General features: G+C 51.2%; 4 protein-coding genes across 4 annotated transcripts; 1 reads left to right on the plus strand and 3 right to left on the minus strand.

Annotated features, from left to right (window-relative positions):
- Nucleotides 1–6,891: 6,891 nt before the first annotated feature.
- Nucleotides 6,892–9,439, plus strand: N7532_006349 (purine and uridine phosphorylase; the record flags this gene model as incomplete). Its single annotated transcript, XM_056618843.1, has 2 exons — nt 6,892–8,082; nt 8,120–9,439. Coding segments are annotated over 2 exons (2,511 nt in total), but the record flags the coding sequence as incomplete, so codon positions are not given.
- A 371-nt stretch (nt 9,440–9,810) lies between these two features.
- N7532_006350 (putative translation elongation factor eEF-3) lies at nt 9,811–13,088 on the minus strand (the record flags this gene model as incomplete). Its single annotated transcript, XM_056618844.1, has 2 exons — nt 9,811–9,896; nt 9,968–13,088. 2 exons carry the CDS (start codon nt 13,086–13,088, stop codon nt 9,811–9,813), a joined length of 3,207 nt encoding a protein of 1,068 aa, XP_056475003.1.
- A 4,210-nt stretch (nt 13,089–17,298) lies between these two features.
- Nucleotides 17,299–20,851, minus strand: N7532_006351 (GPI inositol-deacylase; the record flags this gene model as incomplete). The annotated part of the gene is made up of 3 exons (XM_056618845.1): nt 17,299–17,527; nt 17,581–20,189; nt 20,291–20,851. 3 exons carry the CDS (start codon nt 20,849–20,851, stop codon nt 17,299–17,301), a joined length of 3,399 nt encoding a protein of 1,132 aa, XP_056475004.1.
- Nucleotides 20,852–22,303: 1,452 nt separating this feature from the next.
- On the minus strand, nt 22,304–23,974 carry N7532_006352 (sugar transporter family protein; the record flags this gene model as incomplete). The annotated part of the gene is made up of 3 exons (XM_056618846.1): nt 22,304–22,945; nt 22,999–23,673; nt 23,789–23,974. The coding sequence occupies 3 exons, from the start codon at nt 23,972–23,974 to the stop codon at nt 22,304–22,306; spliced, it is 1,503 nt and encodes a 500-aa protein (XP_056475005.1).
- Between the last annotated feature and the right edge of the window lie 2,148 nt (nt 23,975–26,122).

Raw genomic sequence — 26,122 nt, forward strand, 5'->3', positions numbered from 1 at the left:
CCGTTTTATAGTGTGGCAGAACATGCCACCGGCCCCGAAGAACTATATGTTCGTGACGGAAATTACTTCGCAATAAATGAGGCCCCAAACTCTCTTCATTACCGCTACGGTATTGTTTCCTTGTGATTATGCGCTGAGCGACAACAGTGTGATCACTTGATTCCCTCGGTTCCATGAACCACATGAGCCGCGTTCGAGCGTAAGGTTCGAGCATTATTCGGTGGGAACTTTGAGGGGTCCACGGAAATATCCAGATGGAGTTTCACCATCAAAACAGGTGTGACCGCAGGTCAAATGATCCCGAAAGACCATGTCAGCCACACTATTACCAACCCAGTCACCCGCAAAGGAAGAGATGACACGAAAACAATATTTCGCCTTCGAAGCAGCCATCATAACTGTTTTTTGGGGCTCTCTGTCAATCGATGATCTTCGAAATATCAAGGGCTCTAATATCAAGTGGGATAAAACCCTTTAAAGCGTCAAATAGCGGAGCCCAAAGATAACGATCGACAAAGAGATTTCTTAAACTCCCTGACACTGCGTGTGTCTATGAAAGCCTCAGAAGACATGACCAGTGATCTATTCAAGCCCGACGACACTCGATTCGGATACATGCCTGAGTATCGACGCCGAGAAGCTGCAGAGCCAATGATGCTAGGAATGTTTTGAGTCTAATAACTCTTGGAAAAACAGTGGCTACAAAATTTCCGATACCGGGCTCGTTATCATGATGTGGAAAAAACATGTCATTAACAGCGAACCTTTGGGGCATGCAGATTTCTACTATAGGACCCGCCCGACCTTGCTAGTAAAAGAAAGCTTCTGTGAATCAGGAATTTCTCTTTAGCAGATACGCGACCTTATTTTGTGCTTCCGAAAAAGAGGCAATATCGGCCGCGCAACACATTTCTTTTCTAACTTTTTGCTTTGGGACGTGGCCTGTCAAGAGATACGGATTGGCTTAGATGATGAGTTCCTCCTACGATGAAATTTCGACATGACATCTCATTCATCCATGTGCTCCACTATGAGAGGACCACAGGAGACTTAGTGAGCCAGCAGTATCGACTAGCCCTACCTACATTAGCCCTCTGACATTCACTTTAGCGGCTGGCCAGAATATGGTTGGTATTTGCAAGTCCCTGACATATGGTAACTTTCGACCGGATTAGCGGCTCGCAAGCTAAGTCCCGTTGAACAAAAAACAAACGTGGTAATAAGGTAAATCACGTAGCACATAAAAGCTTGTCTTGACGTCTCGCTCTTTGAGGACGAAATCTGAATAAGAGTCTTGGAAACAACAGAATATAGGTCAAACCAGAATCCTCAGCTCCTCAACTTATGATCGGCGCACTCTACTGTGAATCGTCCTGTGTTTTTCCGCGGTGCTGTTGACTGGAAGCGGCGCGTCCTTTCAAGATTGGCAAACCACAGGAAGAAGATATTGGCTAGAGGGATTTCAGTCCGGAGCAACCACCATAAGCTTCCGGGTGAGGCCCTCACAAAGAGACTTCTCTTCCCAGAAGATGTGTCATTCGTCGAGCTCATGTAATCCGAATTCCGCTTCTGTTGCTTTGCGCTGGTATTTTGAGAATGCCATCTCGCATTATTCTTTTGGATCAGTTATTTGTTCCAAATCTCCGCGTTCTTTCGTAAGTTGAACATCGGCTCGAATATGGTCTGCGCAAGATAAGTCGTGAGAGGCCGAACCTCACCCCCTATAAAGCGCTGCCCTTCCCAGGGTATCTGTAAATGACGCTCCAAAGCCGAGATTTAAACTCATCAAGGATGTCCTAAATTTCATCCTTTTTGGTTACCTCTCTTTACGAGGTGGCTGTGGCAGCTGCACGAGGCGACTCATTATTATGCATCAATCGATGGGCCAATAGTAAGCCTGAAATTGGAAAAGTCTTTCTGTACCTGAGAAGATCACTCGCCGGTTCAGCTCGATAGTTCTTGAGAACCTTCGGCGTGATTTTCGGATGAAATTTCTTGTTTAGACTGTTTTATTTTGCGCAGAACGAAAACCTATTGTCGGCGTTTGTTTTCAATGCAGCTGTGACGGCGAAAATCGTGAGCTAGCGTCAACTCATCGCTATACAAAATCCATTTCAAGAATCGTGTACAGATCTGCTTCCTCCTGATTCTTTCCACAAATTTTGGGAGTTTGGTACATAGCTGGGTTTGAGTCCGGATAACACGTTCTGCTTCGATTGCTGTTGCAATTATGGCTTCCGTTCAATTTTCCTCGAGTCCTGGTGGATCAACCACTTTGAGATGTCATGTTACAGGAATATTGATAAGCAATGAGATGCAGTGGAATGTTCCTCACTTACCTGTCCGGTATACGTAATGCAGTAGAAATGGAAAGTGGTGCTGTCAGTGACAATACTATAAACCTCTGAACCCCGAGGGCTGTGTTCCTTTTCAAAAACCGGCGAGGCCTGGAAACACCATACGCGATGCTTTGAGAATGAAGGTTACAAGCCGTCCGAGGACACCCATGTATAACGACGCCTGCCTTTGCCCTTTCCAAATTTTCAATTAGACTTCGCCTTACCTTCGCCTCGACAATCATAAGGTTTGTGTAAAAATTGGCTTGCTAGCCTCCCACTATGTAAGTTCGAGAGACCCATGTCATAGTATCGCTCTTTTCTCGAGGACGCGTTCAATTATCTTGGTTCCCGTCACTGCATAGAAAATTTCGATGAATTAAGATAGGAATTCATTCATTCCATAGCCAGTGCTTTTAAACAGGCCTGGTGTAGACTAGGTACCTACCACCCGACAGGAAACTACCTCCTGCTGATTTTGCTCCTTTGGGAATTCTCGACTCATAATGTTTCATTTTGAGCACCTCGGTTTTCGGGAAATTGTCTCCGCAAGGCCGATGAACATTCCTGTAACTATCAGAGTTTTTCTAAACTTCTAAGCAATTTAGTAAAGTCTGCGCATCGAATTGCTCTGCATAAATGGCATCGACTTGCATAGGCTCCTAGACAGCCGCCTCGCCTTTATGCCTTTGCCGCCATATACCATCAATAGCTGTTCCAATCGACGATTAAGCTGAAATTCTTCCAGGATTACACTTCGAATGTCTGCCAATTCCTGGATGTGGTGTATTTCTGGAACAGTGAGACTGTGGAGTCCTCAAATTTCAATCCGAGTATTCCAGTGGCGAGTTTGTTGATTAGACTCTTGAGACCGACCCGAGGACTTGGAGTGGCCTCGACAAGTGCCAAGATTTTTTTTGGTAAATTGCATCAAGGCAATTACAGTTTGTACATTCCAGAGTCGATTTCAGCCGCGATTAAAGTCCTTCTCAAATCAAGTAAAGCCGACGAGCCCGTTGTGGGATACTTGTTGAAATTGAAAGTCCGCTTTTTATCCAATCAAGTCCACCATTTTCGGATAAAGAGATCTTGGACTTATTGATTCACTCGTGATATTTGAGGTCACAGATCGACAAGATGATACAGCCGAGGATGGGTCGCCGAGTTCGCACGCGAGGATGAGAACAAGCGTAGGAGATCACACAAAAATTCTCCGCAACGATAATTTCATGTCCGGCCTATGAATTCTCGTTTTCATAACTCCCAAAACGAATGTATCAAAAGACATGTTTCTTTCCGACGCGTAGTCTAGACATTGGGTTAGAAGAACCCGATGGAATCCGAGTGTTGACTATTCGGGAACAGGAATGTGATGGGCAAAGGGTGCGGGCTCACTGCGGGTACTAGATCGACGGGCCAAGACCAAAGATGGCTGTTTTCGAGGAGATTTAGAGCTTTCACCTGAAGATTTCAGTTATCATTGGCGTTCCGGTACATTGTGGTGGACGCACCGGTCATTGGCGAACCGTTTTGGCCTAGAAATTATCACAGAGCACCCGCTTCCCACCCTCATAATCCTAGTAAATAAGATGTGATACCTTACATGCTTTCACTGCGCATGCACTTAGAAAAAAGAGCCATTGGGATCGCTTAACATACAATGGTATAATTCAACATAAGAAAATTACAATCTGTAACCCAAGAGTCGAGTCAACAATGATATTGTCTCAGTCGATTCATAGATGCTGTCATAGGGCACGTGACCTTGTGACATTCGGTTTAAAGCCAGCATCTTCAGAGCTGAGTGTTGGCTTAGATGCCATGCCCTGGCTCCCTGCCAAATTCATATCCGTTTGCTCATTATCTCTTTGCGTGCGGTATTCATGGTTCCATATGTTGTCTTTTGAAGAATGCGTTGGTGTCTATCCAAATGATCCCTCGGGAAGAGAAACCGGTCGCGTCAAGAAAAAGGGCATTCGTAAAGAGAAGCCTTATGAACGGACTGGACGTGGCGTCGCATATCGTGCTTTCCTTTGGAGGATTGGTCGCATTCAGAATGAGTACATGGGAAGCGGCGTTCAAGAATCCGATTTTCGGAAAACGGATCTAGTTAGTTATCCTGATAAGTCGTGGGTGGAGTCACAAATTGATTTTCAAATTGACCTGAAGAGCGTCGTGGGCGCCCCATTGCATGTTCGGCGAGATCATCCTGAGCCTGCTGATTATTGGAGTGAGGTGATCTTGTTGGTGGAATGGACAAGAATGGTAAAGTCTCATAGCCAGTACTAGATTGACGAGCCGGTGGCTCATATGGTGCCCGTTCTTCGTGGGGAAATGTATGTTTCATCCTTTGGTGACGCCGAAGATTGTCTATTCGCCCAAATGACTCCTGACACTTCGAGCATTTGAAAAACGCATCATCATCATTATGTTTAGACCTGAGGTGCCTATTTAGGTCTTTCTTTCTCTTAAAGCGGGACAAGCATCCTTGTCGTGGGCAGCGCAGACCTTCCTTGGGGTCGGTTCTGCTTCATTTTTGGTATTAGCTAGGTTTGTCATCGAATAGAACAGCTGCAGTATGTGATATGGAACAGTCTCTATACATACTTGTCACTGGTGTGTTGGGACAGGGAGTCACCATCGGTATAACAATGAGACGCTTTCACTGTATCGGGAATATATGTTGTAAAGGAAGGCAATGCAGAGGAGTCTGGAGTCTGGGATGGAGCAAATTCCTCCTCCATCGAATATGTATTTGACGGTGCTGGAACGCTGCGTTGGTCGCATCTTTCAAGACTGTCTTTGGAAGTATCCATCCAGTTAATATATTGCGTAGGGGGCGGAGATATATCTGGGCCCAAGCGGCGAAACGCATTTTTCATGGATGGCGCAAGTGTCGAAGGCAGATTAGCCTCGAAAGTCTCCAAGTCCAGGTTGGAGATAGATCGGACATTGTCATCTTCCGAATTTTGATCGGTTTCATTTTGATCGATGCCTTCAGAATCATGCTCGCTCCCCTTGGTCGAATTGGTCAACCTTTCAGCATTCGAATCAACATCGCTATCGCTTTCTTCGTCAATTGGAAGACATGCAAGGGAAATTTCTTCCAAGTGTCGTCCTACGTGTGTTGCGTATGCTTTCTGCGATTTCCAGCCGGTCTCGGAGCACAATGCACAGTTGTGACTTTTGAACTCAGGCTTCAAAACAGTCTGCTCGGCCCTTGAGATTGTTGCCGTCAAAATATCTACAGTCGCGTCGAAATTGTGATTTTTAACCAAATGGCTGATAAATCCTCCCTGCGTTAGGGCGATGGCATTGCATGTAAAACAACGCCACATCCGCCGACTGAAGTGTGCAGTTAATTCGTGATCCATCCAGGCCTTACGACTTGAGAACGTTTTGAGGGAGACTTTGCAATCTGCGTGTGTACACAGGTATGACTGCAGGTCTGAAAAGACATGAATTCTGGTTAGTTAGCTAGGTCCCCGCTCTGCTATGAAATGTAAAGAAACTTACTTCCAATCAATCCGACTTCGCATAGATACGATTTTTCGACAATAATCACACCGGAAAGCGCGGGCGCCCCCATTCGGCAGAGGAGGCACTCGAGGGCGACCTCGAGCTTCTTCTCCGGTAACCGAGAGAAATGAGGTATGCGAGGCAGCGGTTGCAGCGTAGCGAGATGTTGGGGCAAGAGATGTCCCAATACCAGAATCATGGAACTGAGAGTAGGGCTTGAATAGAGTCACGGCGTCTTGATTCCTATGGTCTCGTTCTTCGGAAAGTTCTTCATCTTGTTCCCTGATGCGAATGGATCTTTCCAAATTGGCCTCTGCTAATCGCTCCACCAACAGAATTGAGGCATTTGTGAAACTGTTTAAACTGTCAGCTTAGAAGAAAAAGGACTCTGGGCAGGGAGCCGACCGATCTCGAATACGCATGGCAAAAGGCTGCGCATTCTGGGACAAACGAAATTCGTTTTGAAGTGGAGTGTGCTGCCGCTCTTCCTCATTTTCTAAACAGGAATTGGTCCTCTCGATCACTGGTATAAGATCCATCAAGCATTTGACATAGCAGTGGAGCCGTCCGAAGCGATTATACTGACTTTCACTGCTCTGAGATGAATCATCAGATGACTCGTCATCCGAAGACGAGTCAGAAAATTCCTCATTCGCAATCATTATCGCAGCTTTCTCTAGCTGGGTCTCCAGTTCCTGACCAAGATCTTGTGTGACGTCGCACCCGCTTCCTGCACTGCTTGTATCACAACTCGCGAAGTATGGCCTGAGAATATTGCCGATGCCCTTTAAATTTTCGACCACATTCAGTCTCAAGGAACGTGTTTGCGCCAGGATAGTATCGAGATGTCCAGGAGGGAAGTTCTCTTCCCATAAACGAACGTTGGCGACATCTTTCTTCAGTGTGTTTCTGTGGGGTCCATTTATCGTTGATCGGAAACGCGACCTCCACAAATGGACCAGAGCGGCCGAGCAGGTTTGATAAAGTATTTCAACGAAGCCAAGATTCGGATCATTGATGTTGTGATCTATACGAGTGCATCTTCCTCGGTGATATAATCGTCAGCAGTGAGATTGTGGTATACGACCTGGGTAGGAGATTACCTGGAGGTTTTCGCCGCAAAGAGGGTGTCACGGATCCCGCGGCGAACATCGAAGTTCAAGCCTTCATGCACAAGTTGCGAAGCAAAAGGGGCCGTGGTACCCTTCTCGATAGAACCAACTACCATCTCAAGACCCTGCAAAAACGAACCAGCGACTATCGCCGTCCTGTGCGAGACCGACTCTTCGAACCAACCTACGACCACAAGCATCACAGTCCAACAAGGTGCAAAAAGTGCAAGAGGAACGAGCATTGCAAAGAGTCTCACGAGGCCACTTGCGAAACTCTAGGATGTGACTCGAGGAAATTGATCCGTCGATTTCGTCCATCGCCGAGCCAGATTGGCATCCACTTCGGGAGGATCGCCTCGGGAGACACGGTCATGAAGTCTGGAGTGGATCGAGACAGGATCGCTGCCGAGGATAATGTCATTGCGTTCGAAATGGAGGGTGCAGGTATATGCAACAATCTGCCCTGCATCGTAGTAAAGGGAGTCTGCGACTACGCTGATAGTCACAAGGACAAAGTATGGCAGAAGCACACCGCTGGGGCAGCCGCTGCATGCATGAAGTCACTGCTAGAACAATGGGCAGCCATCGATCATCCCGATGAGAGGCATGAGCTGCACAAAATGCCAGTGCAGGCGGTTGAGTCGTGCAGTTTCGATACTATGCCGCAAACGCCCCCTTCGACAAATGATGACGAAACGCATGATTTGCAAAAGCATCACGAGCTGGATATATTGCAAGGTAAATACTGTCATTCCAAGATAATTGGTTATAATCTGATCTTGGCAGTTCTGTCGACAACTAAATCTGGCTTCAAGAATGCGATTGACTGTCTCAAACAATTTCGAAAGTTTTTACCTCGAGACACGGATCTCAAGAGAACACTGAGAAACCAACGTTCTGTTTTCTCAGACCACGTGAGATATCTTTCTTCAGGTACCTCAGTCTCTGTCGGCGAGCATCTTGGTTCATCGAGGGAGGTTTGTTTGCAGCTGGCCGTGGCAATTCAGAAAAAGCTGGAAGAGATTGAAATAATCACAACGCGTCTTCCTGTTACCACCAAGGCCAAATCGCACCCTAGAAGCCCACTCAAGGGTGAGAAAAGGCTTCAGTTACCCGTCAGTTATTTGTTTATTAATTGCATCAACTTCACAGAATGCCGTCGAAGACCTAGAATCCATGGTTCGAGTCTTTGGATCTTCAATTTTTCAAGAAAGACAACCCCGGTCATCGCAGGAAACGAGTGTGACCTGGACTATCGAAGACCACCGCGAATTCCAACATTTTCGCATTGTTCAGCAAGCCGCTTGCAACCTCTACGATTCCTTTGGAACAGCTTGTCAGGCACACTCTGTCCATAACGTGCATCTATCTCTTCAACCGGACCTCAATGGACCATTGGCGCAGGTGCGGTTCAATGTGGCCTTGATCCAAAACACGACACCCGGGAAAGCAGTATGGATTAATGTAGAATCGACCATAAAGTCTTGCGAAGGCAGCTTCCAGTCAGCCTCTTCATCATTTTTAACAAGCTGTTCCTCGCAAAAACGTCCAAGGCAATATGAAGAAGGGACCTGTCCACCTAAGGTTGTCAAACGGGTACAGTTCCAGCAACAAGAATCAATACCAGGGCCTTTACAAGCTCTGCGCCCGGAAGAGCCCATCGTCGCAATTCCGAACCTCTATCTACAGCGCAATCTTTGTGCCCTTGTTGAGAGGTCTCTTTGCCAGGGAAACTCTGGAAGCTGCATCGGACTTCTCGGAGACAATGCAATCTGCAAACACCTGGCGTACATCGACACCCAGACCAACAGCAGGACCACGTCCGCATCATCACTCGCCCAACTAATATCCTTATCAAGATCAAAACCCACCAGAGAAATGGGCATTTACGAGTGCGTCCGACTAGCAAAATATCTCGCCACGGCCGTCCTCTACTACCACGCCACACCCTGGCTCAAGAAAGCATGGCGAAGCAACGACGTTCAATTTTTCGGAGGCCACGACTCCCTGCTCCAGCAGACACAGCGCGCTCTACCATACATCACAACATCCATCCAAGCCTCAAACTCCATTGACAGCACTCACCCGAAATCATTTGTGTACCACCACCTTATACGGAACCCCGTGCTCTTCGGACTGGGCATCATGTTCATCGAACTCATACACCAAGCTCCCATCGCCACCCTCGAAGAACCAATCGACCTGGTCAAGGGGGAAACGCAGGACTTTGTGGAATATTTCACCGCGGACCGATTAGTTGGTCATAGCAATCAGATCGTGAGCAAGAGCTTTAGAGAAATCATCAGGAAATGCCTGCATTGCGACTTCGGTCACGATAGTGACTTCTCCAGTCCTGCGCTCCAGGAAGCGTTTTATCATGATGTTATTGCTGGTCTTGAGAATTTGGAGAAGCTTTTTAAGGAATTGCAGCTTGATGATGTGAAGCCTTATTCTATATATAATATTGCTTGACATACTGTTAATATATGGAAATCTCAGCAAGATTTCAGAGAAAGTGCATTCATTAGTGATTTTATCATCAAATATCGACGAATGACCCGTTTCATCGCTATTTGTAGACTCGAGAGCAACGCGCGAGTGCAGTGCGATAGACAAGCCTGAGAGCCGCGGCCGATCGCATCAAGACAGACTCAACCGGGAGAAAAGTTGGAATACCATCTCACAAGTCTACGAGCGAAGGTAAGATAATCTACAGGACTACTACAGCGAATGTAAAAAATATGTGAACAGCCTGAAAATGTATTTTTGTCTCAGCAACAACTAAGAAATTCATCAACATGTCATAAACTCCATGAATCAATTTCCCATCTAAGTCAAATGACTTAGATGTCATCCTCATCGGAGAAGACCTCCTCACCGCGCTTGCGGCGGGCAGCACGCTCCTTCTTCTTCTTACGCAGCTCAGAGCCTGTAGAGAACAATTAGCAACAATCCAAATGAATCGAAAGCAAGTGCAGGAATGCACGAGGATAAACATACCGGTAAGCTTCTTCTTCTTCTCGACGACGATCTTGTTACCCATCGCGTCGAACTTGTCCTCCTCGTCATCACCCTTCTGGTCGAGACGGGGACCGGAGCCCTGACCCTGGACCCAGTTGTGGCCGGAGGGGGTCATGAGACCGTTGTTAACGGCCCAGACTTCCTCGGTGAGGTTCTCAGTGAACTCACGCGAGTGAGTGATGATGATAACACCACCCTCGAAGCTCTTGAGGGCCTTGGACAGAGCACCAAGGGAGTCACGGTCCAGGTAGTTGGTAGGCTCATCCAGGACGATGACGTGGGGACGCTGCCACGAGCAGGCGGCGAGGACGACCTTGACACGCTGACCACCGGACAGACCGCGCATGCGGGAGTGGGAAACCAGCTCGGCATCCAGGCCGAAGTTGGCGCAGTGCTGCTCAATCTCCTTACGGACCAGAGGGCGGAACTGACCGGAGGCGAGGGCCTCCTTCTGGTCAACCTCGGCGACCTGCTTGGAGTGGGACATGATGATCTCAGAACGAGGCAACCAGGTGTTGTCGTTGGACATCATGGGAGTCCACTTCTCGGACTTCATGCCGACGTTGTCACCCAGAGCCCAAGAGATCTCGTACTCGTAGGTGTTCTTGAACTTGCGGCGAGAGTGGATACCGACGACACGACGCAGGGTACCCTCGACCTTGTAGATCTTGTCCATGGCCTTCTCATCGTCCTCGGTGACGATCTTGTTGGCACGGTCCATGGTTTCACGGTCCTCACCGGTCTGGAAACGCCACTGGATGTACTCGGAGGGAGTGGAGTTCAGGTGGTTATCGATGTGAGCGAAAGCGTGCTGCTTAATGTAGGCGATACGGATGTTCTCGTGCTGGTAGACATCACCAGCGGTGGGGATCAGCTCACCGGTCAGGACGTTGACCAGAGTAGACTTTCCGGCACCGTTAGGACCGATGACGGCAATACGGGAGCCCAGGGAAACCTGGAAGTTGATGTCGGAAATCTGGGGCTTGGGGGTACCGGGGTACTGGAACATCATGTTGTTGACACGGATAATGGCCTTGGACTTGGTCTTGACACCCTCAAGGAAACCAGGCTCGGGGAACTTGAACTCCATGTCGGAGGCGCCCAGCTCATAGTAGGAGCGAGCGGAGGGAACGCGCTTGACGAAGTCGGAGAGGGTACCACGGTAACGCTTGAGCTTGAAGCGCTCGTAGTGGATAACGTGCTGGATAACGTGGTCCAGGAAGCGGGAGTCGTGGGACACCATGATGGAGGTGCAAGGAGAGTTCTTGAGGTAGTTCTCGAGCCACTCGACGTTCTTGACGTCCAAGTGGTTAGTGGGCTCGTCCAGAAGCAGGATATCGGGCTTCTCGAAGACAGCACGGCACAGAGCGAGCTTCATCTTCCAACCACCAGACAGGGCAGTGATGGGGCCATCCAGCTGCTCGGGCTGGAAGCCGAACTCGCCGACCAGCTCCTTGCGGACGTTGTCCTCACCCAGGTCGAGACCGACCTCCTGCAGCTTCTTGCAGGTCCAGCCAATGACAGTCAGCTCGGTATCGGCAGCGTCCAGGTCGTGCTCGACGTAGACGGTCTTGACCTCATCCTTCTTGGGGAAACCCTCAAGCTGCTCGTTGTTGATGGCGCGCATGAGGGTGGTCTTGCCGGAACCGTTGGGACCGAGCAGACCGTAACGCTGGCCACGCTTCAGACGCAGGTGGGTCTGGTTAAGCAAGATCTTGGCACCATAGGCCAGGGAGAAAGTGCAGTTGCACAGGTCAACACCCTCCTCCTCGTCAGAGGGGATATCGTCGTTGGCAGCAGCCTCAGGGGAGGCCTTCTTGCGGAGGGCCTCAGCGATGGGCTTGGCATCGGACTCCTCACCAACGATGGCGATGATGTAGGGGAGAGCGTTCTGTGTCCAGGTGGTGGCGTCGCTGTCCTTCTCGTCAACGAGCTGACCGGCGATGGCGGCAACGTAGTCGATGACGGCCTCGTGGGACTTGATGGTGGACTTGTGCTTGGCCTCGAGGATCTCCTTGAGGATAGCGGAGACGGTGGAGATGTCACCAGCAGTGGAGATCTCGGGGATTTTGCCGTCCTTGATCTCACCGACACGGGTGAGGGTGTCCAGGGCCTGCTTGGTCTTCTCACGGGCCTCGGGGTCGGCCAGGGTGTCGTGGTTCTTGTTCAGAGCGGGCAACATCTTGGGCAAGAAGGGAGCGACGATCTGGGGGTCCTCGACCAGCTTACACATGTTGTCGACAATGACAGCGGACTTACGCTTGATGGCAGTCTCACGCTCAACCAGACCACGGTCCAGCAGGGGAACCATGATGGCCAGGGTAGGGCCAGTGACGTCGGAAACGAAAGTGGTGGCACCGAGCAGGTGAACGGTCTCGGGGACGTTCTCGGGCTTGGCGATACACTTGATGAGCTCAGGAATGAAACGCTCAATATCCTTGTTGGCAATCAGGGCACAGGTCTTCTCCATGGTGGAGTAGGCGGCCTTCTTGATCTCGGACTTGGTATCCCACATGGCCTCGGAGATGACGGGGATCAGGCTGGGGACCTGGAAGGAGAGCTGAGCGGGGGCGGACTCAACGAGAGTGTCGATGCAGTCGAGAGCGGCCTTCTTCTCGGGCCACTTCTGGGCGTTCTGGAGAGACTCGAGGACGATGGGGACAACGGCCTTGACGGCGTTGGGGTTGACGGCCTGCACGATGGCAGCGGCAGCGGACTGGGCAGCCTCCTTGACGGGGACCATCTTGTCACCGACGGCAGCGAGGACGGGACCAAGCAGGGAAACCAGGTGAGGCTCGACACCAGGAGCGATGGTCTGGTGAGAGGCGATGGCGCGGATACCCTGGCAGGCACGCTCACGGGCGAGAGCATCCTTCTTGTTACCGAGCTGCTTCTTGAAGAGCTCGACGGCCTTGACGGGGAGGGTCTGCTCGGGGATGGGACCACTGAAGAGAGTGGCCAGGTTGCCGGCGGCGGCGTTGGCCTCGTCGGCGGTGGTGGTCACGTTGAGGTTCTTGAAGAGGTCCTCGAGGACAGCGACCGACTGAGCGGTCTCCTTGCTGGAGGCCACCGGGGTGGAGGCAACGGAAGCGGCAGGCATTTTGGAAGAAATTTTGGCGGTTTTCGAGGGTGGAAAAACGAGGATTAAAAGAAAGAGATTTTCTCTATGGGTATCACGGATTCACTGGTGGGATGAGCAAATGGCTCAAACGCTGCGTCTGGCTGTTCAGTGACGCAGCAGGTCGTTCTCAAGGGGAGAACGATTCTATTCTGTCTATGCAGAAAAGAAATGGAAAAAAAAAGAGAGGAGTCAGACCTCGATGAAAGATGGAGAGGGTGGGAGGAGGAAGGAGGGGCGATAGGGAAGGGGGGCGAGATATTTATCGGCTGTGTGGCCCCTCGCCGCCCGATAAAAATTTTTTTTCTTTGCGGCGCCGCAGACTCCGCCCGCCGCCCGCAAGTGGCTTAGTGCTCCATCCACCGGCTGTGATTGGTGGTGCGCAGGCAGTCTCCCGAATCCAGGCAGTGTGATTGGCGAGCCGATCGTTGCTTGGGAAATGGTGGGCGATTCAGCGGGAAAAGACGACGTAGTTGGGACTCGGAAAAGGGCGACTGAAGACTGGAGGAACTGGATATCAGATAGAACATATGTCGAAGTGTGAGGGTCAATCATCATCTATACAGCCTCTTTAGACATTCATTCACTCGACAGATTCACTATAGGCGAGAATATCGTTGCAGTGAATGATTATTTTTTATTTTTATTTTTTTATTTTTATTTTTATTTTTATTTTTATTTTTATTTTTTGCTTTTCTGATCAAATTCACAGATCCTCTCAGCACAGCTAGCTAGCTAGTCTGCTCTAGGGGAGGAATCCGGGGCATGAAACCCCTGCTTGTGACAGCCGGCGCCTTCGCCACTTGACCCGGTGGCGCAGCCCTACCCAATCAAGGCCTCTCCGGAAAGGTTTAACAGCAATACGAATCTCATATTTTTAGAGTTGTCCAGAACCATCTGACGGCCCCGTTTTTATCCGTCATCATCTGAATCTCATCCGAATTCTTACTTGTGGAATAGTACTTCAGACGTGGTCATCTGTAGATCTTCATGTGTGGTGACAACTGTACATACATTACTCAGCCCTGATGGTTAGCGGAGGCGAGCGTTATTCTGAGCAGTATCCAAGAATCAATTGAAATCAGCACCCAAACAAAAAAATTGAGAGAAAAAAAAAATTTAGGTGGAAAGGAACATATTGTACATACTCCGTCCACAGGTTCCAAGGCTGACCGTCGGCTGCGCGATCACCTTCCCGAGGCGATCACAGATTCAGGGGTAGAACGGGATTGCTGTGCCTTGATGACCGACATGTACATGCCCTGAGATACTCCCCGGGATACTATGTACTCATGTACGATTTAGTCCAGGGTAGCCTAGTAGGGTTCAGGCATGCAAATTTCCTCTGGGGCCACCGCCTTTTGCTTGACCGCCCCTTATCGCTTATCTTTTTAAAAAAAAAAATTTATTGATTTATTTATTTTTTTTTATTTTTCGTGGCGTCTTTGATCAAATCAGACACGGACTCAGCCTCGTTTCTCTTTGTGTCTAATGTCAAGTTCTTTGATCTTACCCTAAGTACTTCTGCTGCTCAGTTGTAGATAATCTCTATAGAGTAAGTGTAGTCAACCCCGGAATCCGTGGTGGCAAAATCGGGTCGCGCGGCTGGTGGGTCGATAATCGCTCTGTACGAAACAATCCTTGCCTCCCAATGCGGAACTTCCTCCCCGTGCAAACTCTGTCCCCTTCTCTTTTTAGTTGCCGTGCCTGCTTTTTTGGGCCAGGTCTGTTCCCGGCTTCGGGAACGGCGCAAATCTTCGTTCACCCGTGTCCGCTCCGATTTGTTCTCGCTATCCAGATTCCACCTTGGAAAAGTCCCTGGTGGCGTTGACGCCGAGTCGTTCGCCTCTCGCATCTCGGGTCGATTAACTTGAACGAACTGGTGTTGTTACGTCTGTCGAAGTCATCGCCAACCTCAAAGCGCTATGCGAGGACTGGAGAGTTTGCTAATCACAGCACTCAGACAAAGAGTGGACCCGCATGGTTGGCGTCTGAATGCGCCCCGGAATAGCCCCAGTAGTCTTTTCGATGGGGCGCCCTTATCGCCCCTCCCTCTCCCCATCCTCCATCAAAGGATTCTCACCCTTGCGCAACTAGTCGGGCCCACCCCTTCGAATCTGGGGTAGCCGAGAAGAACAGACGTGGAGACCTTGACATCTTCGATACTAACACTTTTCATAGACTGGGGTAATCACTGGCTTTGTCCTGTCCGTGTCACATGACCTCGACCGCGCCGACTCCCTGTCTCCCCCTGTCTCGCTAAGCCCCTGTCTATCACCTCAGCTAGCACCAGCCCCTTTTTCTCGCTGTCTCGCTCGGGCCCTTGTCCTGGTACAGCGTCCGATGCCCTGCGTGATCGGCCTATCATTTCGGGACTGCGAAAAGGGGCGAACCTTGTGTGGCCCATTGCGCGGATCTGCGAGCCTGGGTGTCTGAGCTGATCGGTTGGCTATGCATGGTGGACGTAAGTGTGCACACCGGCACTGGACTGAACTTACAGGAGATTACTTGCGGTCTGCGGCTAAAAGTATTCGTGTACGCTCGAAGTGTAGTATTCCCGATCAAAGCTTTTGTGATACTGCTGCTCATTACGCAGCAGTTGAGATGGAAGAATCTCGCAGAGTCAGCCATCTTCATTTTGGATACCAAAAGTGACGTCTCGAGCATGGAGGCAGGTTCCTTTACATCGCGTTCCTGCACGATATCATGATTTACGTTCTTGCGTAGACCCTGGATTTCTATTCACATACCTCAACAGCGATCAAGAGCCAAGTCAAGGAATAAAATGCAAGCCCCGAAATAACCACCAGAACAAGACAAATCGGCCCCCTAAAATTCTCAAAGATCTCCTTATTAAGAAAACAATACATGTCAACAATCATGACCCAGATGATGAGCAATTTAACCACGATCCCGATCAAGCACGGTCTGAACAGATTTGCAGCCCTGTCTATCCATCGGTCTACTTGATCGGAAAGGGTTTCTCCGGGGAATGTCTCTTCTCGTATTTCCATGTCGTTTTCTTTCGTCGCTTTCGCCTTTGCTGGAGGTTGGGCTTGGGCTTGTGTCGACTTCTGTAGTTCCATTTTGGTGCCCTTCGCAGTCTCGGTGATTACGATACCTTCCCGCCTAGGATAATGTACAGGTAAATCGCAAGTGGGATACTGAGGAGGTAGAGGATTGCGAGCGGGAGGAATTGGATGGCTTCGGAATTGATCACGAGGAAGAGTGCTATTGCGACGATGGTTTTTGTTACGAGTGGAATGTCCATGTCTTTGTTTCGGTTGAGGTGAGTGATCATGAGTGTAATTTGGAGGATGGAGGATTGAGGCTGGGAGGGCTGGATAATATGGTTTTTATAGGCTAGCTCATTGTGTTTGCTTCGATGATGGACAAAGAGGTTGATCGCGCTTACAATAAAGACATTCCTGATGGATTTGTGCAGGTTATGTGATGAGTCGTTTCCTACATTATACTGTGGTTATTCGCATGTGATGCTCAAACAAAGCCATTGAAAGCCATTTTGCTTGAACGTCTGAGAATTTCGGAACTAGTCTTGGTTCTTAGGTATCATCCTGATTTAGGTCTGAAATCCCAACTCCTTGCTGGAATCGAAGCATCCAAACCTACTTCTATGGCATCGCCAGGGTACAGTGTGAGTTAAGGTGAGTAGGCTCATCCCATGACCTTAGCCAACCTATCATGAAAAAACATATTTTTTATATTTTCAACCAAAACAACCTGGAAGTCAGACGAAAATATTCAATTCGAAACTGAATTATGCAACGAACCACCACACCGCGCCCTATTTAAAATCCATAAAAGAAAACAACAGAAGAAAGTCTATACCCAGACAACAGTAACCGCAGTCAAAACGAGGTATATACAAGCAGACCTTGTCCCTCCCGAGGAACCGAGACAGGCCAAGTACCGGCCGTCTAGTAATGTAACAGAAACCCAGCACTGCTCAGCAGGACGCAGGACTCTTCACTGCCTGTAATCTATCTGCATCCATCCGAGAGCAGAGGAAGACAAGTGGAATGGAGATCCAGGATAGAAAAAGGGGTGTTTGTACAGAAGGAAACGCTAAACTCCATATCATGCGGACTTGCGAAAACTTGAAACAGAACATCCAGCGGAGTGGGAGACTGAACGACAGTAAAAAAAGGAAGGAAATGTATTAATTAAACTCTCATGGCTTCTTCTTAACATGACGACTCCCAGTCTCGGCGGGGAGTTCGTCCCCATCGATAATCCGCCAGAGACGGCGTGGGGAGAAATTATTGCCGAATAGGTAGATGCCGACAAACCATGCGGCCAGGAGGTTGGCGAGGTGGTGGAGGAGGTAGGCGTAGGTTACGCCGTAGACGGCGGAGTACATTGCGATGGCGAAGAAGATCATTGAGGTTACATGTTTGAAACTGAGCAATTAGTTAGAGTCGATTTAGTTTAATTTCAAGGGAAGGGGACATACCGAGTCGTGATGCGCGGGATCATAGCTCCGCTGGTCATTGTCTCGACGAGGAGGAGGAACGGCATGATGGATAGCACGTTGTGATGGGAGGAAAATGGCATGAACCAGTGGACGACGAGGTTGTGGGCCCAGACTAGGAGGACGAGGACGTTGATGGGAAGGATCCATAACATGAGGATTAAGATGGAGTGGGCGTAGTTTCCAAAGTTGATGTGCTGGGTGGATTTTGTTTCTTTTGCATGCCATTGGGCCCGGACGCTGGTTGCTAGTTGTACGATGCAGGCGACCATGTAAGCGAATTGGTAGGGGATGATTGTAGAGACAAGGATTAGGAGGACGGCGGTGTGGATTACGCGTCGACGTGGGGTTGGTGCGCTAAAGATAGGAAGGTTCCCTCGGTCTTCACGGCGGATATAGCCTGACTTGCTGTTCACGGCGCCGTAAATCAGGGAGAAGATGTTGACGAGAAGGAGGGCGACGTAATTCACCAAGACGCACACGCCGACGCTGATGATCCCGAAGACTGGGACCAGGAACCAGAAGAATGCATCCTGCGATCCAAGAAGGAGGTCATTCTTCGTGAAGTCGAGGGGAGTCTCGGTTGAGTTGGTTCGCCAATGGAACGGGTCGTCGGACTGAGGGAGAGCTTTAGTGGTGGCGAGAGATGATGCCAAAAGAGACATTGCCACGAATAACAGAGGAAGGGAGGTTCGCAGAGCTCGGTCGAGTCCATCGGTGAAGGGGATGAAGTAGCCTGTTTCATCATAGAGCTGGAACTGCTTGCGGAGTACCAGAGCTACAACAAGCAAGGGAAATGCGGCAAAAACAGTGCGATACCGCATCACTAGCTCACCAAGACTGCCGGCAATATCCACCTGCAAGGAAACATCCACCGTTGAACCGGCACTAGGGTCGGTCCAGAGTTGGAATGACACGCCGCCCGAAGTAGCCTGCTCACGAAGCGGAGATGGCATGAACGGGGCCACGCCGTGCAGATTGACATTGACCTCATCCACATTCACGAAAAATTTCGACTCGTGAGGATCGGGGATAGACTGCCGAAGCAGTGGAGCAAAGAGCTCTTCCTTGTGCTCCTTTTGATCCTTTGGCGTGTGGCGGGTGATTTTCAACCGATAATCCAACAGACTGGAATGCAGGGCTGGGATCTTCACTTCGGTGAGCATGGGCCGGTTGGCAGGCAGTCGCATTTTGAGACCGGCGCTCAATAGACTGCCAAGTCCAACCTTGGCCCGAATCATGGCGTCCGAGCTGTCCGAGAACTCCGCGACCAAAAAGCCCTGCGTAGGCACATTGGCCTTGTCCACCACGGCCACAAATTGATGCTCGGCAAGACCCTCCAGATCATATTGGAGGTAGGAGAACGGCGCAACGCGGTCATAGGCCAGCTTCGATGTGCGAGTGGAAGCAGGCAAATGAATAACATCCTCCGCAGCACTCTTACAAGCCAGGCGAGTCGAGCCCACTGTGCCACCCGAGAAGTCCAGATTCATCGAAAAGACAGCCGATCGGCCGTTGTTGAGAGGGAACACGCTGCAAAACAATACTTCCACGTTGCCCTGACTGCTCAGCGTCTGGTCCGTGAGAAGAGTAAACTTCTTTCCGGAGACGCCTTGTGGCGGGATCGGCAGCAGGCGTACATCTGGGCCATGTCTCTCGCCCAATTGGCGGAGAATGAGCCGTTGACCCTGAGCCAAAATTGTATTTGCGTTGTCTTCGAGTGTCAAGAGAGTATTCGGCTCCTTCTGTGCCAGGGTTCTCTCGGCAACCGACTCCAGTCCAGTGAGGTACCACCGCTTGAGTGCTCGCATGCGCTCGGCGCGAGGCTTCGTTTGGGTTGGACGCCGCGCGTCGATGATCTCGAAGAGCGACTTGATGATCGCTTTTCTAAACTGGTCACACCACGTGATCGACAGGTGGTCCATTCCGATCCACACATCAGGAATGGAGGGCGTGAAGACTGTAAATCCGTGCGTCTCGGGAACGAGGGATGAGATACTCGTGTAGTCCGACGGCACCACGGTGTCGCGCGCACCACCCGCAATTGAGATCAGCGTCACATGCCACAGCGGGTTGTTGTTGGCCCAGGTTTGTGAGTAGGCCTCGCGCCAGTAGTCGTTGATCTGCTTGTAGGTATGGACGATATCAGAGTCAAAGGAGACAGGCGGCTTGGCGTGCGGCGCGGACATGGTGATGATCGAGTTGACCGAGTTGGCCTGGTAGTTGGCCATCGTCAGAGCCGTGCGGGCCACGATGCCACCCATGGAGTGTCCGATCAACACTACCGCGCTGGGATCTGGCAGTCCGGGGTCTCGTCGGGTCCGTCGGGAATCGTGGTAGAGGGACAGAATGTACGAGATCGCCTCGTTCACATACTCTGCCTGGTCGAGCAGCGTCTGTCCATGGAACGCAGCCATATCCTCATTGAAATCCACCATGAAGAAATCCAAGCTGCGAACACCGGCCGCATGTCGGTCCTCGTCGTGTCGAACCACATCGTAGTAGTGTCGCGACGCCTCGGCGGCCAGAGATCGGACCTGTCGGTAGCTGCCCGCATTGCCGGGAAGGAAGAGTACTGGGACACCGTTCAACTAGAAATACAAATCAGCCGGTCAGCGGATTTCTCACCTCTCAAAGAGCCAGTCGCGGCCATTGAGAGTAGTGACAGCAGCGACAGCATTGATAAGCTTACCCCAATATTATCCTGAGTATACGGATCCACGCCCTCCTCCCGATACAGAAACAAGTTGTATTTGCTCGCAAACCGTGTATGTTCCGTATCGAATTCGAGCATCCGAATAAAGGTCGGGCTCATCATCGGCACGCCGCACCCACTGCCGCCGACCTGCCGCTCCGTAAAGGATCGCATGATAGCGATCAGTAACGCGACAGCGGCAAAGGTAGTGACGGCCGTGAGGATGGAGATGGACCAGGGACTGCGCTGGCGAGCCTGGCGGGCGCGGCGGCCCTCGGGAGAGGGCGCCTCCATGGGCAGGCGCGGGGAGCCCAATGGCATGTTCTTGGAGTCGTGTGAAGAGCCGGTGGCCGGATGGGAGGACGGGGTGCGCCACAGGCTGGAGTTCCGCGAGCGCGGCGTCGAGCTGCCGTTGTCCCTGCGGAGGTCGAAGCTGGTGCCGTGCCGGGCTATCTGCGAGGACTTGTCGTGGGTGTCGGGGCCATGGTCGTCTGGGGATCGCGTCGGGGAATCGTCAGTGTCGTCCGCGACAGGGGAGCCAGACGAGCGTCTGTGCATTGGAGGAGGCGGAGTCGGGACTCATCCAGCACTCTTCGATCTTGGCGTTGGCCACGCAGGACCCAATAGAGCTGGCGAGGGAGAGAGGGGTGGAAGGGTGGAATGCAAGAGAAAGGGAGGAGGTTCGAAGTGGACGGGGCGGCTGGTCGGACTTGGCGGCAAAAAAAGTAGTGCCTGTCCGTCCCTGTCTGGTCCTGTCCCTGGTCTTGTTCCTGGTCCCTGAGGGTGGAGCAGGACCACAATAAGCACGAATTATCTTGAAAGGGTCTGGATGATCAGTGCAGCGATTATTATTCTCAGGTTGGTAGTGCTGTACAGTACATTCGAATTCTGCATTTGGGGAAGTCCAGCACAGTCGACGCATTTGGCATAAGGCTTGGCGTGGAAGCGGCCGGCACTCAATTATTGATTCTATAGATAGTAGCTAGTATACACGGGACAAATCCGTCATCAAATTCATCAAATCCATCCATCCATCCATCCATTTATCCATTCATTCATCCATCCATCCATTCATCCCATGTTGTTTCACCCCGAATTTTCTGTTAAAAAGTTAATGCCAACACCTGACACAGACTTACGCGGCCAACCCCTTCGCAGGCAGCTGCAATCCATGTCGGAGGGACCTGCAGGACGCGTACGAAAATTCAGGCCTCCTTACCCGGCCACATTAATACATCCAGGGTGCAAAGTACTCTCCGTCTCATTTCTCCTCACCCCAAGTGCATCGCCACCTGATAGTCGCAGAGCGGTATCACCATGGCGCCGGCAAATGGCGTGACGCGGGCGCTTAGCGCAGCGCACCAACCAAGTAGAGATCGCCGTAGACCTCAGTGCTAGTACCCGACCCTAAGATGTAATGAATTAGGGTGGTTAGGGCATGGATGTTTGCCGTCGTACGACAGGGTTCTAGGCGAAATGCGGGGTCAGCGTATAAAAGCAGTGAGACAGCCCCATCCACTTCCAAAATCCAGCCTTACTTCACTACCACTGACTAGTAATGACTGACAGGTGGGACCCCTTTCCTTTCCTTTCATACAAGATCGACATGAAGATACCCTTCAACCCTTGGACGAACTGTTAGTTCGGAATGACCCATAACTTTAAGCAGACTCAGACCGTGATTTTTTGGCTTGTGGTGGCTGCGTGTTTGCTGTGGATCGAGCTAACGCAGTGCCTTGATTTAGGACCGAGACACCCTATCCCCGCGATGTGGCGAATACGAATGGCGGCGCGATCGTGGAGAGGTAATACAGTCAGACGAGACTTGAATAAATTAGTCCTTTACGGGGTTGTGGTGATTGCTTGTGCTCTTCAAAATATCAAATGTCATGGAATTCTCATCAAACAGCGTAGCTACCTTAAGCTAAAAAGCTGGTAGTCAAATCATATCCACCCGTATCGGGTATTAAGCAACTTAGATCCATCGTATAACCATCGCCAAGCATTCACCTACTCATGTCGTGTCGCTGTCGCCTTCTCAAAATCACCATCATCACGATCCATTCCCCGGTGAGCCGCAACCTCAGCCAAATCAGCATCATGCTCCGCATCAAAGTTACGACCCAGTCGCTCCGGACCCGCCAGGGTAATCAAGATAGTATAAGCAAAGACACACCCCATAAAGATGCAAATGACTTTACCATACTCGTAGCGATGAGCCGCTTCCTCGGTCGGCGGGAGCGGGAAGCGCTCGCCGATAGTCGACTCGATGGTCGAACTGGCCGACGAAACGAGGTTGCCGAGCTGGTAGGCTGTTCCGACTGCAAAGGTACGGATGGGTCCCGGGGAGAGCTCCATCAGGTGGATGGGAATGACCCCCCAGGCACCTTGGACCATGAATTGTTCGAAGAAGGCTGCAGCAATGACGGAGTGGGTTTGGATGAAGGTGTAGGGGTAGAGGAGGGCGCCGCCCACGATGCTGATGGCGATGATGGAGAATCGTCGGCCGAAGATCTGACTTGCCCAGCCGCACAGAGTGCCACCTGTCAACGCGCCGAGGTTGGCTACGACTTGCGTGACGGTTACAGCATTTTTGGAGAAGCTGAATTCGTTCTCCAGCATTGTTGGGTAGAGGTCCTGGGAGCCGTGGGACTGGAGACATTGTTAGCGTTTGATACATAGCTCTTCTCAGGGTGTATACATACCATAAAGTTGAAACCAGCCATAAGCAAGACCAGGTAAATCAGCAAAAGCCAATGCCGCTTCAGCGCAACCTTGCCCTCGGACATAAACGACGCCGCAACACCACCACGCACTTCCTCTCTCGTCTCCTGTCTCCGGCGGAAAGTCTCCGTCTCCGGCAAGCAAAGCCGGAACAGAATGATAAGCACGGGCGGACAAGCAGCGAACCAGTACAACGGACGCCATCCATGAGGAGTGGTATCCACAAGCCCGCGCGCAAAAGCCGTCGCAAGCAAGTAGCCAAACGCATAGCCCTGCTGCAGCAGACCCGAGATAATACCACGCGCTTCGGAGGGACAATCCTCGAGGGCCGTGGCGGCGGCATTCCCATACAGACCGCCCATGGCGATACCGAAGAGCGCGCGGCAGGCCAGGAACTGCTTGTAGGTCTGGCAGAAACCGGCACCCAGCTCGAGGACGACGAAGAGCAGCTGATTGACGACGAATGGCCATTTGCGGCCCCAACGATCGGACGCGATTCCGAAGGTGATGGCGCCGACGGATCGGAGCATCAGGACTAGAGTGATGCCCCAGGTGATGTCGGTGACGGATTTGTCAAAGGCTTCGGCGAGTTGGGTTGTTGTCAGGGAGACGGTGAAGAAATCAAAGGCGTCCCATGTCCAGCCGATGAAGGCGACCTATACTTCTGTTAGTTTGAATGCGACTCAATCTTTTGGGGGAATCCGAGATTGGATCGGCGTATATGCATGAGGGCTGCACGTGAAAGGGAGAGACTACAGGGTAGACACATACCAAGAAGAAGAGCCATTGCTGCCGGTTCAGCAGCGTCAAAGCCTTAAAGGGGTTCGGGGCTGGTCTCATTGGCGGCACGAGTGTCGGGATGCGGGTCGCGAAGTAGCGGCCGATACTCATGTGCTCCTCGATGTCCGGCGAGTCAGAGCTGACCGGCGCCGACGACGGATTCTGCGTGTGCGCCATGTCGGAGACCAAAAGTGAGGCCGAGGACTGCGACCACTGGTAAAAGAAGAAAAGAAACGCCGCGGAGGTAAGAACGGAGCGAGGTGAGGGAAGGCAGGGAGGGAAAAAAGGGCGGAGCTGAGGCGTTGGCGGGTTTTAAGTACGAGCCCGGTCAGGACGTCCCCATGAATTTGTATCTTCCACTACTGCTAGAAAAGCGCTCACCACCACGCTTCCAACACTCGCGCTTGTTCTCGGACCCAACTAACCCCGCTTTATCTTATTCGTCTATCAGCTGGGAAGTCGGGGGCAGGCGCGAATGGTTGCCGGCTGGCCAGGGTGGATATGCCGATCTTTCACAGTTGGGGGTATAGGTCTGTCATTTCCGGATGGTCCTTCATCCTACGGGGTCGCGCAGAGCCGTATGTGTTGCGTAGTCGGCCTGGTGGCTGACCGATCCGGGGCACCGCACGGGGTTGAGTTTATGTTCGGCCTTTCATGGACGCGGCTTCAGCCCGATAACGTGGCCGCCACCCGTTGACCACTGGAGGGCAGTCACCTAGATTGGCTGCCATCGCCGTCTGTTACAGAGACCCTGATTCTTCAAACCTGATTCGGTTCCTGTTGGTTTATTTTCTCGTGCCTCCACATTCACTTCCACATAAGGTAGGGCCAAGACTCTCTCCGCATTTTCATTTTCATCTGGGGAAATCCCTCTCCAGGTCAACGACGTCAGATCGGCCAAACCCTCAAAGCACCTACTACTAGCAGTAGAGCGCAAAAGCTACTACAATTCCCAGCATTTTCTCGCTGCCAGCTCTCACCTCGCGTAGCGACTCTCGATTTGTTTGCTGCGCCCGGGCCAGACTTACTCCGTGGATCTGCCCTAAACGGAGGAGTGGGGTCCTCCAGAAAACCCCAAGCCCGAGACCCACTCCAGCCTCCGGACAACGGAGCACGATGCTTACCCTACCCTCACTCTGCCGTCGGGCTGCCATCGGCTCTATCAACCCCGGTGTAGTGCTGCCGATTAGACTATTCTTCTACCTTAGAATAAGATTCGGCACACAAACACGGCACAAATGCCGGCGCCATACCTACCCTAGGGTATGTCTAGGGTATGCTAGGGTGTTAACGAGCTTTAGTACCGCATCTACCCCACGGTGTTTGATCGGGGACTGATGACCAATGCAGGAAACCCCACGCCAACAACGTGCGTCGGCCACGAGGCTCGTTCAGGAAATAAACTTTCTCCGAGACTCGGCGGGCCGCTTGCAAAGCTTGTCCTTTCATGCGGACGGGATATGGCTCAGACATGCTTTCGGACGATGGCCGACGAGCTTGTTCGGGTCTGGGTCCTCTGTAGGAGCCGGCCCTCGGATCCTGAGGACCCTTACAGGTGGTGACTTGACTTCGGGACTTGTGGAAGTGCGGGGGTTGACCTGGGTAAATCAGCCTGTGGAGTCAACCCGTCCTCTCCAACCACAACACATGACAACAGAATAAGATCGCGATATGCGTCCAACCTTGCTCAGAGTGGAGGTCTGTAAAACCAAGCCACAGCCACAGCTCGCGATACCTGTCTCCTGAACAAAGAACAAACCTACGACAAGATCCGAGAGATGGATATCTAAACTTTCTTGGCTGCAGTGCCATGGATGCCACGGAATTGGCAAGAAAGCTTCTCGCGACGCTACCTCTCTACCATTCGCCCTCCCTATTGGATGCTGACGCCGTGCACCCATGTCTTCAAAACAACAGCACTAGTAGCTGGGGCTCGTGGTCATTCACTGGAGCTTATGGGGAATGTCAGCTCATGTGAATCGGGTTTGGGATGCGTGATTTCTTGGCTTGTGGGCCCTTTTCCTTATGACACTGGGGGATATGGTGATGTGGTCGGTGTATCTCCGTTGTCAGTACGACTCCGCGGAGGAGTGGATATTGCTGTTCCCTGACCTAGAGGTGATGCACGATCAGCGGTGTTGGCGCTTTGTGATCCTGTCCTTTCTTGTTTTCAGGGGCTGTGTTGAACTTGACGTCAGAAACCTGTTGAGAGTGATGATATCTCCGGGGAATTTGAGATTTGGGGTTCCATCCATCTTCGTCTAGTTTCCAGGATAGGAATACTGGCGATTCATACGCTCTGGCTCTGTTTATAAGAGCAAACAT

This window comes from Penicillium argentinense (genome assembly GCF_028826775.1).
Source record: "Penicillium argentinense strain IBT 30761 chromosome Unknown utg000005l_segment0_segment0, whole genome shotgun sequence".
NCBI classification, from domain to species: Eukaryota; Fungi; Ascomycota; class Eurotiomycetes; order Eurotiales; family Aspergillaceae; genus Penicillium; species Penicillium argentinense.